The sequence below is a fragment of the Schistocerca americana genome, chromosome 8 (assembly GCF_021461395.2).
Source record: "Schistocerca americana isolate TAMUIC-IGC-003095 chromosome 8, iqSchAmer2.1, whole genome shotgun sequence".
Classification (NCBI taxonomy): Eukaryota; Metazoa; Arthropoda; class Insecta; order Orthoptera; family Acrididae; genus Schistocerca; species Schistocerca americana.
Genome location: NC_060126.1, coordinates 513,283,129 through 513,302,544, shown reverse-complemented (window position 1 = coordinate 513,302,544; position 19,416 = coordinate 513,283,129). Strand labels below are relative to the sequence as shown.

Below are 19,416 nucleotides of genomic sequence, written 5' to 3'. Positions count from 1 at the left end.
GATTCATGTAAGGTGCAAGGCCGTTGCCACCTTACAGTAGTAGTTGATGTATCATACCCCAGATGCAATATGGCTGTTGACTAGTGTGATCTTCTCCAATACCCAACTGAAGAGCAGGCGCAAGAGGCTGTCACCTTGCCTGACTCCCAATGAACGGTGAAACTCTCAGAGAGCCGACTCTGGAGACAGTGTTGGGGCTGGACCAGTGTGGTGACCTGCCGGTGTGCCCGCAGGCTGCCCGGGTCGGCGCTGGAGCAGCTGCTGTCCGCGACCGAGGACCGCCGGCTGGTGAGCGAGGAGCTGGCCTCGCTGCTGCTGGTGGGCCAGCCCGCCACGGAGGCGGCGCTCTGCTTCACCCTGCAGCTGCTGGCGCTCCACCCGCAGGTGAGTGGCGGCCGCCCCACTGTGGCACAGTGGCGAGGGCACGCGGTTCTGGGGGCTACGCAGAACAGCCACCAGTGGCTCTATAGTGCGCGTCATTTACGACGGCGGCCGAGTTTAGGTTCGTTCTGCGCATCTGACGTCACAAAACACAGTCAACCAATGAACAGAGAACGACGTTGCCAGAGCTCGACTGCAGTGCAGAGCACGGACGAGTGTCTTCAGTTTCAGAAATGTTCAGTCATAAATAAAGTAATTGAACAAAAGCAATGTCTTGATAGCAGACTTTCTTTTATAGAAAGCTTGGAAAAAGCATTCTTTGTACCAATTGCTTCACATTCTATTACTTAATTAAACCAAACAAGCAATAAGCCTCCTAATTCAGGCGATAGCAAGGAAAGGTGTTTGTACCATTCTCACCAACCGCTTTTTCGCAATAAAGAACAGCAGTAATTCTTTATTTCCTATTGTACTTCGACGAAACGTGAATAATTCATTATCAGACCAACAATGGTTGTCGGTATTTGGCCTGATGTTTTAGAGTCCTCCAGGAGTTCTGTTGAATGACAAGCTGCGTTAGTGTAATGGTTAAGATGTTTGGCTGCTATGTGATTGGTTCTGAGTTCAAACCTTGATTAGTGCTCAATGTTTTCTCTATTGAAAAACAATATCGAAGTGTCTTACTTCATGAATTTTATTCGCTTGAATGTAATTTTTTGAAATTTCTAGTCTGTCGACTCTTCATTATAATCGTAATAAGTTTTCGGTTTTTCTAATTTTGTCCTCCAATATTTCTTTTCACAGCAATTAAAAACAGTGAAAAGGCACACATACACTATTCATGTTATCTGTTTTGTTTGTATTTCTTGTCTTCCGCAGTCGCTGTTTTACTATTCACATTGAGATATATTCTTTTGCGACAGTATGAAAAGTATTATTTAGAGCAGAATTTCGGCTCGTACGTTGCCGAGCTTCTTGATTGACTCAATTCTTTGCTTCGCTGCTTTGGCAACATCATATTCAATGTTTTCGTCGACTGATCTATTTTTTTGGTAAGTATTTGCTATCCGTTGTGACAAACACACATTGTTTGCGCACTGCACCTCACTGACAATATATTTTAGTTTCTATGTTTTATTACGTCCACAATTCAATTTCGTGTACTTTGCCAACTTTGGTTTAATCAGAACGTTTTAGAAAAAAGCGAAATAACTCTGGTATAAATAAAACTTTTATTACAATCGCTGAATATGGAATATTTCCCAATATTACATACGACACCTATCTGGTACTTAAATTAAATGAGACATTGTTATACAGTAAATTTTATAAGAAATTTAGGTATCCTGTCCATAGTTCATTCCCAACATTGTGGCAACTAAAATCGACCATACGGAAAGGATACACTATGGACTTTTACTCTGCAAACTCTTCAAATGGTTCAAATGGCTCTGAGCACTATGGGACTCAACTTCTGAGGTCATTAGTCCCCTAGAACTTAGAACTAGTTAAACCTAACTAACCTAAGGACATCACAAACATCCATGCCCGAGGCAGGATTCGAACCCGCGAACGTAGCGGTCTTGCGGTTCCAGACTGCAGCGCCCTTAACCGCACGGCCACTTCGGTCGGCGCAAACTCTTCAAAATTTCGTGCAATGGTTTGCTACATTTAATGCTGCACAATAACTGCGTTGAACATCGAAACAGAATTAAGTCTATTATAGGGGGGGAGGGTATCAGTCAAGAGGATGTGTAAAAATCAAATTTTTGGGCCAAATACTTTTTGTGAGATGGTATGATAAGTGTGTCAAAGCAGTCGGAACTCCATGTGTCTGCACAGGCGGCGAGCTGTGTAGTGATGACAAAATCGCGCACAGCGCGGAATGCGGGGAGCGCGTCTCTGCAACAGTGAAAGGGTTAATGAGGCCGTGGTGGCTTTACTTCATAAACTGCGCGCTCCCCCCCAAACCTTAGTTTGCGAACTATCCTATACTATGGCGCTGCTTCTCTTGGCGCGTGCGTCGTGTGCAACTGGCAACGCAGCAGTCTCCAGCGCCTGGGCGGGCATGCGCGGACCGCCAAGATAAAAGAATTGAACTATAGTGTCGCTGGACGTCGGGTCGATCTCAGATCGGACGACAGGCACCGGTTACTCACTCGACCAAATCGGACGACAGGCACTGGTTACTCACTCGACGCTGCTTCGACACTGTGCGAGAGTGGCTGCCGCGTGGTGGCATGTTGCTCGGCCGGCAATCTGTGACTGGATGCTTTCCAACCGTGGTCAGGGCAACAGCCGATCACTGTCTGCATCGGGGCACGTCAGGACGGCACTGCATCTTGTTGAGAGAGAACACCGTACAGACCGTGAAGAGAGGGCTCGGCCATTGACCGTAACAAGTGAGCACTGTAAAGGTTGCTGTCCAAACCAACAGCTCGGGAACCAGAGGAGGTCGCGTTGTGTAGCCAATGCCAACCCATACCGTGACAGGTGCTGGGCTCCAACGCAGCCTCACTGTTGTGCCAAAAGAAGAAGGCTTGTTGGCGCTCTGGTGGGTTCTGAGATTTACTCCTGAAGAAGACCGAAATGACACTACAACACACACACACAATGGTTGATCACTTTATTATAACTTGAACTGTGGTGTCACCGCCAGACAACACGCTTGCTAGGTGGTAGCCTTTAAATCGGCCGCGGTCCGTTAGTATATGTCGGACCCGCGTGTCGCCACTATCAGTGATTGCAGACCGAGCGCCGCCACACGGCAGGTCTAGAGAGACTTCCTAGCACTCGCCCCAGTTGTACAACCGACTTTGCTAGCGATGGTTCACTGACAAAATACGCTCTCATTTGCCGAGACGATAGTTAGCATAGCCTTCAGCTACGTCATTTGCTACGACCTAGCAAGGCGCCAGTACCAGTTACTATTGATACTGTAATCATGTACCGTCAAGAGCAACGCTCATCATTAATGGATTAAAGTTAAGTATTCCACCAGCTACGTCCTTTTTTCTAAAGTCTAATTTCCTTGTCCTGTTCCAGACCTCACGCCAGCCTGCGTGAGCTAATACGCGTGCCTTTCGGCTTCCTCTAATATCACGGTGTTGGCTCTCCTGCCACCCCACAACATGAACTACGCCAAACACTTAACTTTGCAACAATTTCTCTCTGCAGGAATGTCATGTGTACCATTATTTGATTCTGTCACTGAACACTTTCTTATCACTTGTTACAGTACAAGACAACAGTGCCTTCTCTCAAAGTACAATCAAGTATAAATTTCGCTACACAGTTCCATCTAATCGAGGGTGAGTCAAATGAAAACCTTAAACTTGCAATAACAAATCGAAATTTCGCGCCGTTATCCTGTAAGTTGATAAGCGTGCTACAAACGGCGTGCAGAATGGCCTGTAGGTGGCAGCTTAGTGCAGATTCACACATACTGTCGCAGTATCAGTATAAAGGTACGTAAGGTAAGAACACCGTTCTGTTATTCGGATTTTGCGTACTGAAGGTGTGACACCTATTGAAATTAATCGACGAATGAAGGTTCAGTACGGTGACGCATGTTTGTCACAGCAGCAAGTCCAATAATGGCATAGGAAGTTCGCAAATCGTGTGACATAAGTGGAAGATGCACGTTGTCCAGGTCAGGCACAACGAGTTGTCACTCCACAGAACATTGCAGCAGTTGAAGCCATAGTGAAGGAAAACCGCCGAGTGACACTGAATGACATTGCAGCATGTTTACTCATGGGTCAGCACACCACACTGTGCATGATGTGCTCCAGTTTCACAAAGTGTCTGCAAGATGGGTGCCACGGCAGCTGACTCCTGAAATGAGAGAACGACGTGTTGATGCTTGTGAAGAACTTCTTCGGCGCTTTGAACGAGAAGGTGATGTCTTCCTTGCAAGAATCGTTACTGGGGACGATACCTGGATTCACTTCCACCAAGCGGAAACGAAGAGAGCGAGCAAGGAATGGCGCCATTCCTCGTCACCAAAACCAAAGAAGTTTCGAACAGAACCATCAGCAGGGAAGGTTATGCTGACCCTCTTTTGGGACGAAAAAGGCGTCATTTTGGAGCATTACGTGCCTAGAGGGACCACTGTCACCAGTCCCCCCAGGGGGTCCACAACTCTTTTGTGGATACGTGCGTAGCGAGCACGGGACCCCGAGCTAATGTGGCCCTCCTTCCTTTCTGGGCTGCATACCTTCCTTTTGCACATCCTTCCCCATCCCCCATCTTCGCCCACCCCCCCTCACCTCTGCCTCTTTCCTTCCCTTTCTCCCCCTCTGGGAGTATGTTTTGTGCCTACATCCGGAGACGGACGCTCGAAAATGTAAAACATTCTTCGCTTTCTCTGCTTGCAAGTCTTTGTCCTTCTTTTGTCCTTCTCTTTTCCTTACCTCTTCTCTTTACCCTTTTCTCCGCTGCAGCGTTTGAGACTTCTTTCCTTTCCCATTCTTTGTTCCTCCCTTTCTCTTTTTTCCTCCCTGTGCATGTCTGAAGGCCGACCCACGCATTCCCATGCATAGCGGGTGACGGGGTAACGCGTAATTCCCCGCCCCGGGTAGACAGGTAGGACACGTATGTACCCCCTGGTAAAGGCCAGGCCCAGGGAGGGGTGATTACCCGAGTTGATACCCTCCGAAAGTGCCGATTGGTCCCTCCGTCCGTTTCTCAGGAGAAGTGACCTGAGGTGTGAACAATCACCTAAGTCGGGAGTGCCCTCAGAGAAGGCCCCCACAAGGGAGGAGCGCGCCATCGGAGACGCCGGTATCGTGGGGGATACTTCCGCAATGGTTTCCTCATCATAAGTTCAATGAGTCTCAGTCACAGACAGTTCTTCCATCGTTGCCACAGTTCCTTGTTGTTTCTCGGTCTGACGATGGTCAAGACTTCTCCATGGCCAACCCTTTCATTATTCAGAAAGGTATCGGCGCAATTGCAGGTCCTGTAAAGTCTTGTTCCCGGTTACGAAATGGCACCTTGTTGTTAGGAACAGTCATTGCCCTCCAGGCACAAAAATTTCTGCGTACTTCACTGCTCCACACCTTCCCTGTCCGGGTGGAAGCGCACCGTACTTTAAATTCCTCACGAGGAGTCGTTTATACACGCTCCCTCGACGGATTGTCCGACGAGGAAATCCAACACTACCTGTCTGACCAGGGCGTAACGGCTGTTCATAGAGTCATGAAAAGGGTTGACACAAACATCGTTCCAACCCGTACTGTCTTCTTGACATTTGACAGGGTTCAACTCCCATTGAAAATAAAAGCAGGCTATGAGATAATTTCCGTTCGCCCTCACATCCCGAACCCTATGCATTGCTATCGATGTCAGCGGTTCAATCATACCAGCCACTCCTGTTCCAATCTGGCCAAATGTGTTATGTGTGGCAAGGATGCCCATGAGGGTGCTTGTCCACCTCTGTCCCCTCGTTGCATCAACTGTATGGATGACCATGCTGCTTCCTCTAGAGATTGCCCCATTTTTAAAGACGAAAAGCTCATTCAGGAAATCAGAGTGAAGGAAAAGGTGTCGACCTTTGCTGCTCGAAAATTATTCGCCAATCGAAAGCCCACTGTGCCTCAGACAGGTAAATACAGCACTGTCCTTGCCTCTCCTTGGCCACCAAAGGAGGCAGCCACGCAGACTTGTGATCTCACCTTTAGTGCCACGGTCGTCAGATCGGCCAGCGCAAAGATCGCCTGTTCAACCTCCCCACTCTCGCCTGCTCACTCTATGGCTCACCCTCCATCGGGTTCTGCAAAATCTCGAGCCCAAAAGTCAGACACCCGGACTTCCAAAAAAGAGCCTACTTGTGAAGATTTTTTTACGTTCCCCATCTTCACAACCATTCGTTCCTCCTTCATCTAAACATCCTGTTTCCAAGAAGGCTAATAAGAAACCCAGTTCCTCTCCTTCTCCGCCATGGCGTGTCTCATCTACAGCACCACCTGGCAGTAGCCGCCCTCGGCCGTCTTCTGTGTCGCCGAGGCGCACTGCTGGCGGCCGATCAACCGGCCGATCGCTGGTGGCAGGAGCTGCTCCTGAACAACCTATGGATCAGGATCTTCTGCCTTCGACTGAATGCCGTTCGCAAGCTCTGAGCAGTCGTTGAGTTGAGGGCAACCTTGGTCACATTCTTCCATTTTCTATCCACCCTATGTCCATTATCCATTGGAATATCCGCGGCATTCGAGCCAATCGGGATGAATTGTCGATCCTCTTACGATCCTACTCGCCGGTCATCATCTGTCTTCAGGAAACAAAGCTGCGTCCCCACGACCGCTTTGTTTTCCCCCATTTTCAGTCAGTCCGATTAGATCTCCCCTCTGTTGAAGGCACTCCAGCCCATGGAGGACTCATGATTCTTCTCCATGATACTCTCCATTATCACCCAATCCACTTAAACACTTCCTTCCAAGCTGTCGCTGTCCGTCTTTCCCTTTCTGGCTACACGTTCTCTCTTTATACTGTATACATTCCATCGTCCACACCAATGGCACGAGCTGATCTCCTTCATCTTCTTGGTCAGCTTCCGCCCCCCTATTTGCTGGTTGGGGACTTCAATGCCCACCACCCGCTTTGGGGATCTCCGCATCCTTGTCCGCGTGGCTCACTATTGTTAGACGTCTCCCACCAAGCGGATCTTGTTTGCCTCAACACTGGGGACCCTACATTTTTGTCTGCCTCCACGACAAATTTATATCATTTGGAACTTTCGGTCGGTACTGTTCCGCTAGCTCGGCGCTTCGAATGGTTCGCCCTTGCTGATACACACTCGAGTGACCACTTTCCGTGTGTCCTTCGATTGCAGCCACAACTGCCATATGTGCGCCCGAGACACTGGAAGTTTGCCCAAGCCGATTGGACACTTTTTTCTTCTCTAGCGACATTCGATGACCGTCACTTTCCTAGCATCGACGATGAGGTCACTCATATTACGGAAATTATTCTTACAGCTGCGGAACGTTCAATACCACGCACCTCCGAATTGCCCCGGCGCCCCCCAGTTCCTTGGTGGAACGAGGCGTGCCGTGACGCAATACGTGAGCGGCGACGTGCTCTCCGCGTTTTCCGCCACCATCCTACTTTGGCCAACTGTATCCGCTATAAGCTGTTCCGTGCGCGATGCCGTCGCGTCGTCCGCGATAGCAATAAGGCAAGCTGGGACTTCTTTACTAGATCATTTAACACCTTCACTCCCTCCTCGGAAGTTTGGAGTCGGATTCGACGGTTATCTGGCGCGCCTAGTTTCTCTTCGGTCCCTGGGCTCACTGTCGCGCATGATACATTAGTGGACCCCGTCGCAATTTCTAACTCGTTGGGTCAGCACTTTGCTGAGATTTCGAGCTCTTCAAATTACCCGCCAGCGTTTCTCCCGAAGAAACGTGCAGCGGAAGTGCAACCTCTTGCTTTCTCCTCTCAAAATCGCGAAAGCTACAATACTGTTTTCTCCATGCGGGAACTCCTACATGCACTCTCTTCTTCTCGCTCCTCCGCGCCAGGACCGGATGGTATCCACGTCCACATGTTGCTGTATTTATCATACCATAGTCTGCGTTACCTCCTTCGCCTTTATAATCGAATTTGGACCGACAGTACTTTCCCCAGACGATGGCGGAAAGCTATCGTCGTTCCTGTTCCGAAACCCGGAAAGGACAAGCATCTCCCCTCTAGCTATTGCCCCATTTCTCTCACGAGTAGTGTATGTAAGGTTTTGGAGCGTATGTTGAATTGCCGTTTAGCCTGGTGGCTGGAGTCCCGCAGTCTTTTAACACCTACCCAATACGGTTTCCGAAAGCATCGTTCTGCAGTTGACCATCTTGTTGCTCTCTCCACTTATATCATGGACAATTTTCTCCGGAAACGCCAGACAGTAGCAATTTTTTTGATCTGGAGAGAGCATACGATACCTGTTGGAGGACAGGCATCCTCCGTTCACTGTTCTCTTGGGGCTTTCGAGGTCGGCTGCCCCTTTTTCTTCGCGAATTTATGGCAGAGCGTACATTTAGGGTGCGGGTGAACACTACTCTCTCCCGTACTTTCTCCCAAGAAAACGGGGTACTCCAGGGCTCCGTGCTGAGTGTTGTACTGTTTGCCATTGCCATAAATCCAATTATGGATTGTCTCCTTCCTGATGTTTCGGGCTCCCTCTTTGTGGACGATTTTGCGATCTACTACAGCTGTCAACGGACTAGCCTTCTTGAACGACGTCTTCAAGGCTGTCTCGATCGCCTCCACTTTTGGCGCATCGAAACAGGCTTCCGCTTTTCTCCAAGTAAGACCGTTTGTGTTAATTTTTGGCGTCGTACGGAGTTTCTTCCGCCTTCCTTACATCTAGGACCTGTCAACGGACGTCGCTAAATTCTTGGGTCGTATGTTTGACAGAAAACTGTGCTGGTCCTCCCACGTTTCCTATTTTTCGGCTCGCTGTCTGCGATCCCTCAACACCCTCCGTGTCCTGAATGGTACCTCCTGGGGAGCGGACCGAGTGGTCCTTCTCAGCCTCTATCGCGCCTTAGTGCGCTCGAAATTGGACTATGGAAGCATAGTTTACTCCTCTGCTCGGCCGTCTATTCTTCGGCGTCTCGACTCTATCCACCACCGTGGGTTACGTTTAGTGTCTGGAGCTTTTTACACCAGCCCTGTGGAAAGCCTTTATGCTGAGACTGCTGAACCTCCGCTGTCCAATCGACGAGCTGTGCTTCTGAGTCGTTATGCTAGCAATCTGCCTTCCATGCCTACTAATCCGGCCCATGACATTTTTTTCGCCGCCTCCTTTGATGTAGGGTACACAGGCCGCCATTCCTCCCTACTATCACCGGGAGTCCGCTTCCGTCAACTGCTCCATTCTCTTTCCTTCCGTTTTCCTAAAACCTTCTTGACAACATGGGGTACAGCACCGCCTTGGCTCCGTCCCCGGACCTGCCTGCTCCGTGACCTTTGTCAGTTTTCCAAGGATGGTACCCCTTCACTTGTTTATCGTCGGGCATTTGCTGCTCTATGTGCACAAATGAAGGAAGCCACAGTTATTTACACTGATGGCTCAAAAACATCGTCAGGTGTATGGAGTGCCTATATTGTTGGCGACCCCCCAAATCGATTTCGGCTTCCCGACCAGTGTTGGGTTTATACTGCGGAGCTTTACGCTGTTCTCCAGGCTGTCCAATACATCCGTCGCCATCAGCGGATACAGTATGTAATCTGTTCAGATTCTCTCAGCTCTCTCCTCAGTCTCAAAGCTCTCGACCCTGTCCACCCTCTGGTCCACCGGATTCAGGACTGCCTCCACTTGCTCCACTTGGGGGCGTCTCTGTGGCGTTCCTCTGGATCCCAGGACGTGTTGGTATCGGTGGAAATGAGGCGGCCGATATAGTGGCCAAGGCTGCAGTCTCTCTTCTTCAGTCAGCTATTCGCATGATTCCTTTCGCCGATCTGCGGAGTGTTTTATGTCGTCGTGTTGCTCTTTTATGGCACGCGCATTGGTCGACACTTCCCAATAACAAATTGCGGGACGTGAAAGCTCTTCCCTGTGCTTGGACCTCTTCCTCCCGAACTCGTCGTCGGGAGGAGCTAATTTTAACTAGACTCTTTTTAGCCATCGACATCTTTTAAGCGGCAGTCCTCCCTCACTCTGTCCCCACTGCTCTCAGCTGTGGACGGTAAGACGCCTTTTACTTGAGTGCCCCTATTTTACTCCGTTACGCGCCCGTCTACAGCTGTCGCCTGAAATATCGTCCATTTTAGCAGATGACACGCGCTCAGCCGATCGCGTTCTCGAATTTATTAGTGCCAGTGAGATGACGTCAGTCATTTGAAGTTCTTTTTGGGGACAACCAACCCCCTGCTATAGTGGTTTTTTAAGCTTTCCTTCTGTTTTTAGTTTCTCCAATTTTTTTAGTTTCGTTCCCATTGCTGCTGGTTTCCAGTTTCGTTTTTTTACCTTTTCCTAAGGCACAGACCGGGCGGGAAGGACCGTAGCAGTTTTGCGCCCTAAAACCATAACAAAAAAAACTGTCGCCAGTGCATCATACACAGATCTCCTAAAAAATCATCTGCAGCCTGCAATCAAATCAAAGCAACGTGTATTGCTGTCAGCAGGTGTCCTTTTGCAACATGACAATGCAAGGCCCCACACTGCCCGTACAACAGTTGCAACAATCACAGACCTGCATTTCGAGTGTCTTCCTCATCCACCATACTCACCAGACCTTGCCCCAAGTGATTTCCATATGTTTGGACCACTCAGAGACGCAATGGGAGGAAAGAAGTTCCGTTTTGATGAAGAGGTACGCCACGCGATGCATGAGTGGTTGCACGGACTACCAAAAGAATTTTCTTCTAAAGGAATTTATGCACTTTGTAAGCGCTGGAGGACTTGCATTGATGTGGGGGAGATTATGTTTAAAAGTGATACAGCTTTGTACCACTTCTGCACAACAAATAACAATTAAAAAAAATATTTAAGGTTTTCATTTGACTCACCTTCGTAACTTCCGCACTGCTGGCTGTGTAGTGAGACGAATCCGACATCTTCAGTGATGACTGCAGAGTAGGCTGAGCAGCACTCGCTCTGATGTAAGTAATCATTCTGCAGCAGTGGCGTAGGGATCTCTAATTTGTCATTGCGTGTTTCACTGACTGTGGCTATTTGTGATTCTGTCGCCACAAACCAACTTTGCCACAGGATCTCCTCCATCGGACGACCCCACATTCCTCCCCGCCTGATCTCCACTCCACCGTCGTGTAGTGCTGTCCCACGTGACGACGACGGGGAGGGGGAAGGCCTGAATGCAGACATACACTATGTGGTCAAAAGTATCCGGACACCCCCAAAAACATACGTTTTTCATATTAGGTGCATTGCCACGTACTCCACATCAGCGACCTCAGTAGTCATTAGGCAGAATGGGGCGCTCCGCGGAACTCACAGATTTTGAATGTGGTCAGGGGATTGGGTGTCACTTGTGTCATACGACTGTACGCGAGATTTCCACACTCCTAAACATCCCTAGGTCCACTGCTTCCGATGTGATAGTGAAGTGGAAATGTGAAGGGACACGTACAGCACAAAAGAGTATAGGCCGACCTCGTCTGTTGACTGACAGAGACCACCGACAGTTGAAGAGGATCGTAATGTGTAATAGGCGGACATCTATCCACACCATCACAAAGAAATTCCAAACTGCATCAGGATCCGCTGCGGGTGCTATGACAGTTAGACCGGAGGTGAGAAAACTTGGATTTAATGGTTGAGTGGCTGTTCATAAGCCACACATCATGCTGGTAAATGCCACACGACGCCTCGCTTGGTGTAAGGAGCGTAAACATTGGATGATTGAACAGTGGAAAACCGTTGTGTGGCGTGACGAATCGCGGTACACAATGTGGCGATCCAATGACAGGGTGTCGATATGGCGTATGCCCGGTGAAAGTCTTCTGCCAGCGTGTGTAGTGCCAAGAATAAAATTCGGAGGTGTTGGTCTTATGGTGTGGTCATGTTTTTCATGGAGAGGGCTTGCAGACCTCGTTGTTTTGCGTGGCACTATCACAGGACAGGCCTACATTGATGTTTTAAGCATCTTGCTTCCGACTATTGAAGAGCAATTCGGGGATGGTGATTGCATCTTTCAACACGATCGAGCACCTCTTCTTAATGCACAGCCTGTGGCTGAGTGGTTACACGACAATAACATCTCTGTAATGGTCTGGCCTGCACAGAGTCCTGACCTGCATCCTATAGAACACCTCTGGAATGTTTTGGAAGGCCAACTTCGTGCCAGGCCTCACCAACCGACATCGATACCTCTCCTCGGTGCAACACTCGGTGAAGAATGGGCTGCCATTCCCCAAGAAACCTTCCAGTACCGGATTGGACGTATGCCTGCGAGAGTGGAAGCTGACATCAAGGCTGAGGATGGGCCAAGACCATATTGAATTCCAGTATTATCGATGGAGGGCGCCACGAACTTGTAAGTCATTTGCAGCCAGGTGTCCGGATACTTTTGATCACATAGTGTACTTGAGGAGATAAGGAGTGGAACAACAGCTGATGGCAGCTCCTTGTCCACACACCGGTGTCTACCTTGCGAGTGCTGAGGAATTCTGGCCGGAAAACCAGCCACATGGCTGCATGCCTGCGTCCAGTGAGGCAGACGCTGTGGTCGGGTCGCCAGCAAGTGGAAGTCACGGGGTGGTGTGATGGCTGTCCAGGGACAGTGCCTACGTGGACACCGCCTCAGACCTGAGGACGGGCGCCAGCGTCAGTGAGGTCAGCGAGTGCGGCGGTGGCAGGACGTCGATCTCGATTCGCACCACCCGGCACGGCAGCAGCTGCAACAGGCGGGGAGGTGGGGACGGCTGCTGTCGCAGACCCCAGCGGCGTGCCGGGTATACTGAGCCAGACTCACTGACACAAGAGCACTGCAGCTGATGCTACTGACAGCGATGCAGCCTGACGGAACCTTGAACGGTGCGAAATGAACGTCCCGAGACCTCTGTGATGACACCGTGCTCCCAACGCTATTTCTTGTCCAAAACTCTAAAGAAGACTTCATCCTGCAGCTGAAATTTTGTCTAACCTGGCGGAACGAATTGCTTCGGCTGTGGCCACGGAAGACGCGATGGGGTATAGTAACGACGATCTTGCAGTAATTCTGCTGGCGACTTTCCGTCACGTTAAAAAGAATGGCTCTGAGCACTATGGGACTCAACTGCTGATGTCATTAGTCCCCTAGAACTTAGAACTAGTTAAACCTAACTAACCTAAGGACATCACAAACATCCATGCCCGAGGCAGGATTCGAACCTGCGACCGTAGCGGTCTCGCGGTTCCAGACTGCAGCGCCTTTAACCGCACGGCCACTTCGGCCGGCCCCCGTCACGTGGCAAGGAGCAGTAGGCTGAAAGAAAAAACTTTAAGGATTGCTCCAGTTTGTGTGGGGAATGATGTTTCTCCACGTGACTTTTGAACATTTCACTGACTTGTTCACCTTCACTGTTAGACTGATAAGGGGAAGGCCTCAGACACGGCCAACCGATTCGGCTCAGATTTGACAGGTCGCTTGTGTACAACCTAAAACGAAGGAATCTAAGATATTTTGGGTCAGCACCCCCGCGTTTTTGAGAAAATCATCCCTAAAGGTTGTGACGAGTAATCGACTCAAAATTTGGGGGGGGGGGGGGGGGGTCGATAGATAATTGTAAATAGAGCATTTGTCATCATCAGGTATTTGATCCGAAAACGCTTACTTTTCCAGAAATCGAGGTAATAAACTCTTAGAACTGCCGTTTCTGTACCCACATGGTAAACGCTTTTCGCCGACAGCGCAACGGCCAAGGTAACTGGCTGGGAATCGGAAAACCCGGGTTCGGATTTCGAAGAAACCTAGCGGATGTTATTCTTTTCGTTTGCATTTTTCCATATCTCAGTTTATAAGCATAGGAGGGTTAATAAGGTAAGTAAATCAATAAGGAATGATAATAATAAGAAGGCAAACTGATTTCCCAAACGTCATGAGTTAGTAAAGTATTAAACTTTTAAACCTTGTCACATGAAAACAACTCCGAGTAGAGTGCTGCGAATTCCTCACGGAGGATCACAGATAGCCAACCGTGCGACGCTTGTTTACAACGAGGCACGGGACAGAATGCACGCGAGGAGAGCTATGTTGTCCCGGTTGCCTCTTCCTCATATCATAGTTGTGAACCTGGAAGAGTGGAGGTGTCCAGCACGAGCCTTATAGAAGTCAATCGAAAAGAGTTGTTTTCCGTCATTAGTCTGCTGTGAACCTCGCGGATAGATGTATCGTTAATGCGCCGAATGAAATACGTTTAGTCAATGAATAAAGTGTTCTTCTGTAACATAAGACGACTACTGTATGTAGTTTGTAGTAATGAGCTCGTCTGTTTATGCCGTAGTAACTAGTTATTGTTTGTTGTGTCATATCTTTCAGGTGCATAATCTGAATAATGGAGGATGTACACCCTTCGACTAGCGCTGTAATACATAGTTGGGAGCCTGTCACAGACGTGGCAAGCGGGAAGTTACCGACGCTGTGTTTTGGTTTGTAAAAGTGCAGCAAGACAGATGCATTATCAATGCACTGCCGGAAGCAGACAGTTCTGTTTCTCGGCATTCCAGATTGATAGGAACGGCTATTGTTGAGCGATTTTTGGAGCTGTCAAACGAAATGACTTTTGTTGATACTGAAGTACTATACCATGAGCCGGCCTGTGTGGCCGAGCGGTTCTAGGCGCTTCAGTGTGGAACCGCGTTTCCGCTACGGCCGCAGGTTCGAATCCTGCCTCGGGCATGGATGTGTGTGACGTCCTTAGGTTAGTTAGGTTTAAGTAGTTCTAACTTCTAGGGGACTGATGACCACAGATGTTAAGTCCCATAGTGCTCAGAGCCATTTGAACCATTTACTATACCATGAAGACGAAGCAGAAGGTTATTCAGTGGAAGATATTCCGACTAGTGAATCGCAAAATGGTCATAACACTTTGGAAATCTCCACGTCACTGGGAATATGTGCTTCATCTGTTCCCGATGAGCATTACGAACCGGTTACTAAACGATTGAACTACGGCGCTATATCCCTTTAAGTAAAAGTAAAGGCCGTAGCGCTAGCCAGGAATTATCCAAATTGGAACTTACAAACACTGCAAAAGAATGGAGGAACAGCCCTGAAAAAGAAGAAGGACTTGAAGTTGTGGGAAAGTGATATCTTTAAAGGAGGGACAAGATACGACAAATACCAGGCGATAAATAAGTGGAAATACGACCGGTTTGTCGAATCTTGTTGTCGTAACGAGAATGTAACAACGAGAATACTTCAGGAGTGGGCTGCAGGCGCAGCGCTTCAGTATACGACCAACAAGGATTTTACGTTTGCTGCATCATTATCTTGGTCAAGAAATTTCAAATCGGAATATAAAATTCGTCAACGGGACGTCACTAAATACGTCCCCACAAGGAGGTAAATAATATAGAAGAAATACAGAAAGTGGCGGCTCTTTTCAGCACGCGTACGGCGTCGCTTGTCACCGGTTTTAATCGTGATTACGTGATCATCACCGATCAAACAAGATGCAAGTATCAGGTGAACATTCGACGCACGTTATCGCATAAGGGAGAAAAAGTAACCCTTGTCGCAGCTGGTAGTAAAAACAAACTAAAACATTCGTACACGGCGCAATAAGCCATCACAGCCTCTGGAAAAGTGTTGCCTAAGGTGTGTTTATAAGAGACGAATGTTACATTTGGTCCTCGTGTTATAGAAGAGGTCAGTCGCTTAGCTGACTCTACATTACTTGCTCCAAATCCGGGAAATTGACAAATGCGATTTACAGAACATTTCTTGATAATGTTTTAAAACCATACGTTGCTGATAACAAGTTTTGTCTAATATTGGATTCCTGGAGCGGACAAATTAAAACTACAATATATGACACAATGTTTATAGATGGCAAGTGTCAGCCGACGTGCCCAGTAAAAGTAATACCGCCAAAATGCACACCTGTACTCCAGCCGTGTGATGTTTAGTTCTATCTCCAGGTTAAAAAGTTTATTTCGAGGCTTCAGAATTGCAGTGTGCTTCTGGAAACCGAGCGGGAATTGCACAACCGCACGGATGCAATAACTATTTACAGCATAATTCATAACCAACTTTCAGCACCGATTTTAATGATATAGTATGCGTGGTACACATCAAAATTAATTCCCGAAAAAGACATATTTTTAAATGTAAACCGAGTTTGTTTTCCGCCGACTCTTCGGAAGGAACAGTGTAGCTGTCGATAGACTGCATTCATTAGATGTTCTTTGTTTCGAATGTTTATATGACAAGTCCCATCCATCTAGTTGTTCGAAGAAAAGTGAGGACACGCAACAGTGACTGGAAGAGCCATTGTCAAGTGAGCTGGAGAAATTTATTTGCGTGCCCTATTATTATCATTCCTTATTGATTTACTTACCTTATTAACCCTCCTGTCCCTATCAATTGAGATATGGAAAAATACAAACGAAAAGAAGAACATCCTCGAGGTTACTTCGAGATTCGTACCCGGGTTCTCCGATTCCCAGTCAATTACCTCGGCCATTGCGCTGTCCGTGCTGTCGGCGAAAAGCGTTTACCATGTGGGTACACAAGCAGCAGTTGTAAAAGTTTCTTACCTCGATTTCTGGAAAAGTATGCATTTTAGGGCCATATACCTGGTGATGAAAAATCCTCTATTTACAATTATCTATCGCCCCCCCCCCCCCCCCAAATTTGAGTCGATTACTCGTCATAACCTTTAGGGATGATTTTCTCCAAAACTCGGGGCGGTTGACCCAAAATATCTTAGATTCCTTCGTTTTAGGTTGCACACAAGCGACCTGCCAAATCGAGCCGAATCGGTTGGCCGTGTCTGAGGCCTTCCCCTTGTGAGAGCGAAAACGAGCAGTAGTCACACGGCCTTTGCCACTGGCGGCACAAAACTGCTGACAATCGGCTGACTTGAACTGAGACCACTGCCCGGAACAAGGACCTCAGGAAGACCTTCAAGTCATAAAACAGAAAGCAAAAGCCAATACGGGCCTAGCAGTAGTGGTGGACGTCATAGGAACAACAAAAGATAATTTTCTGTATGTGTCTACTACCAAAAACTATTGAGTGTTCGCCGGCCGTCGTGACCGAGCGGTTCTAGGCGCTTCAGTCCTGAACCGCACGACTGATACGGTCGCAGGTTCGAATCCTGCCTCGGGCAAGGATGTGTGCGACGTCAAATGGTTCAAATGGTTAAAATGGTCTTAGCACTATGCGACTTAACGTGTGAGGTCATCAGTCCCCTAGAACTTAGAACTAATTAAACCTAACTAACCTAACGACATCACACACATCCATGCCCGAGGCAGGATTCGAACCTGCGACGGTAGCGGTCGCTCGGCTCCAGACTGTAGCACCTAGAAGCGCACGGCCACTCCGGCCGGCGTGTGATGTCCTTAGGTTAGTTAGGTTCAACTAGTTCTAAGTTCTATGGGACTGATGACCTCAGATGTTAAATCCCACAGTGCTCAGATCCATTTGAACCATTTATTGCGTGTTCCAGGAAGGACCCACAAAATCGAATGGATGCGTTGCCACGGTCCAGGCGGAAGTGACCACTCAATAAAACGTTCTGCCGGAGGTGACTGATATTCTGCCCACGCATTAGCACAAGAGGTTCTTTTCTCTGTCTGGGCGTGTATACCCTGCCATGTTCATTGACGTTGCGTGAGCTGCCTTATGCGAATTACTCCCAACGACCTCGGTGCAACAAAGACAAAACTTGTCACTGGAGAGAGAGGTGAATCACAGCCCGTCCGTCATCATTCTCTGCACGCAGCAACAGAACACCTGGATAGCGTGTGACAATGCGAAAAATAGCACGTGTTGCAAAACTACCTGAAGAGCTGGGTCGGAAGCAGTTGCTCCAGGAATACGCAGCAAGTCAAGAAGGAAAGCTTGGAAGAATTTGAAAATTCTGAGTACCTGTATGATAACGTGATTCCCCACATGAAACGAATGCCGTGTCGGTACTGTCTGGTAACTGAGGCAACAACCGAGAGTTCGAATGGTGTGCAGTGGGCTTGGTCAACAACTCTTATTGATAACTGGAGGATATCAGAGCGCAACAATTCAGTTCTTGTGTTGTCCACGATGGGACAGTGCAAGGTACCCACTACTACTTCAGTTTAACACTACGCGCAACGGAGTTATTGTCGGGACCTTTGCATAAATGCCCTAACTTGAAAGCTATTTCAATTCTGCTTGGCCCAATGATTGACATTCAAACATTTACTAAAATTATTAAATAAAATTTCTTTTTCAACTGATGACTAAACAATATAATGAAAGGTTTGTCTATTCTTATAGAAAGAAAGTTCGGACTCAAATTTGAATTTTTATAGAACAAATTGGTTTGTTTATTAAGCATTTCAGATACTTCACTTCTTTAAACAAATATTAACGCGACTAATCTTTACACAGCATGAAATTTGCATCAGATTCCACAATGTAATTTAAAGGCATCTGACTTTCTTATTAACAATGAAAAATTTAACGCATCTGGCTTTGCATCTTTATTTATCGTTAACGGATCTGACTTGTTACTAAAACCATGGTCTCCTACAGAATGGTATCTCTTATTGCCACAAGTGCCCACTTTTGGATCGGCGGAAAAGGATATTCCACAACTGTATCCATTAATCAACATGCACACACTATTACTGCACCAACATATACACAGTAGAAACGTAAGGAACGAGCCGTTAGAAGTTCCGATATTCACCATACAGGAACTATCTCTACTCAAAATTATTCCACCGAAAACCAAAATTATTGCATTTAACTTCCGCGACTATTTGATCAATCACTTTAATAGCCACTATTGTACTCCTGCCTACTCTCGACACAAATTCACCCATTGCAATATGAAAACCATTGGCTCTGAGCACTATGGGACTTAACATCTATGGTCATCAGTCCCCTAGAACTTAGAACTACTTAAACCTAACTACCCTAAGGACATCACACAACACCCAGCCATCACGAGGCAGAGAAAATCCCTGACCCCGCCGGGAATCGAACCCGGGAACCCGGGCGTGGGAAGCGAGAACGCTACCGCACGACCACGAGATGCGGGCCTTGAAAACCTTTCCAAAATTACACATAGAAAATACACACACTCAAGATGAAATACTTACTTTGTTGCAGCCAAAATTCATGGCTACGTTATCAGTTTACTAATCTCTTTCGCCGCCTTGCAATTTTAATTATTCAGAAAAACTCCCCACGTGGCTCTACATTCCAATAAACACGAATAAGCAAGCATTATCTTCACTTGGTTTGCTAAAATTCGACACACACTTTCACGCGAGACACCACGTGTCCTTAACAAAGGATCCACGTTACTAAATCTTTCAAGATTTGAAAATTTATAACCGTACTTAATTTCACACGCATATTTCATGTAATAGCACGCTTCCTACTT

General features: G+C 47.7%; 1 protein-coding gene across 1 annotated transcript in view; it reads left to right on the top strand.

Moving 5' to 3' along the window:
• LOC124545951 (cytochrome P450 4C1-like) overlaps positions 1-19,416 on the top strand; it is a 192,425-nt gene that overhangs the window by 127,774 nt on the left and 45,235 nt on the right. The window contains exon 5 of the mRNA XM_047124913.1: positions 234-384. Within this exon, the coding sequence (XP_046980869.1) occupies positions 234-384 (151 nt within the window). The remainder of the gene's footprint in view (positions 1-233; positions 385-19,416) is intronic.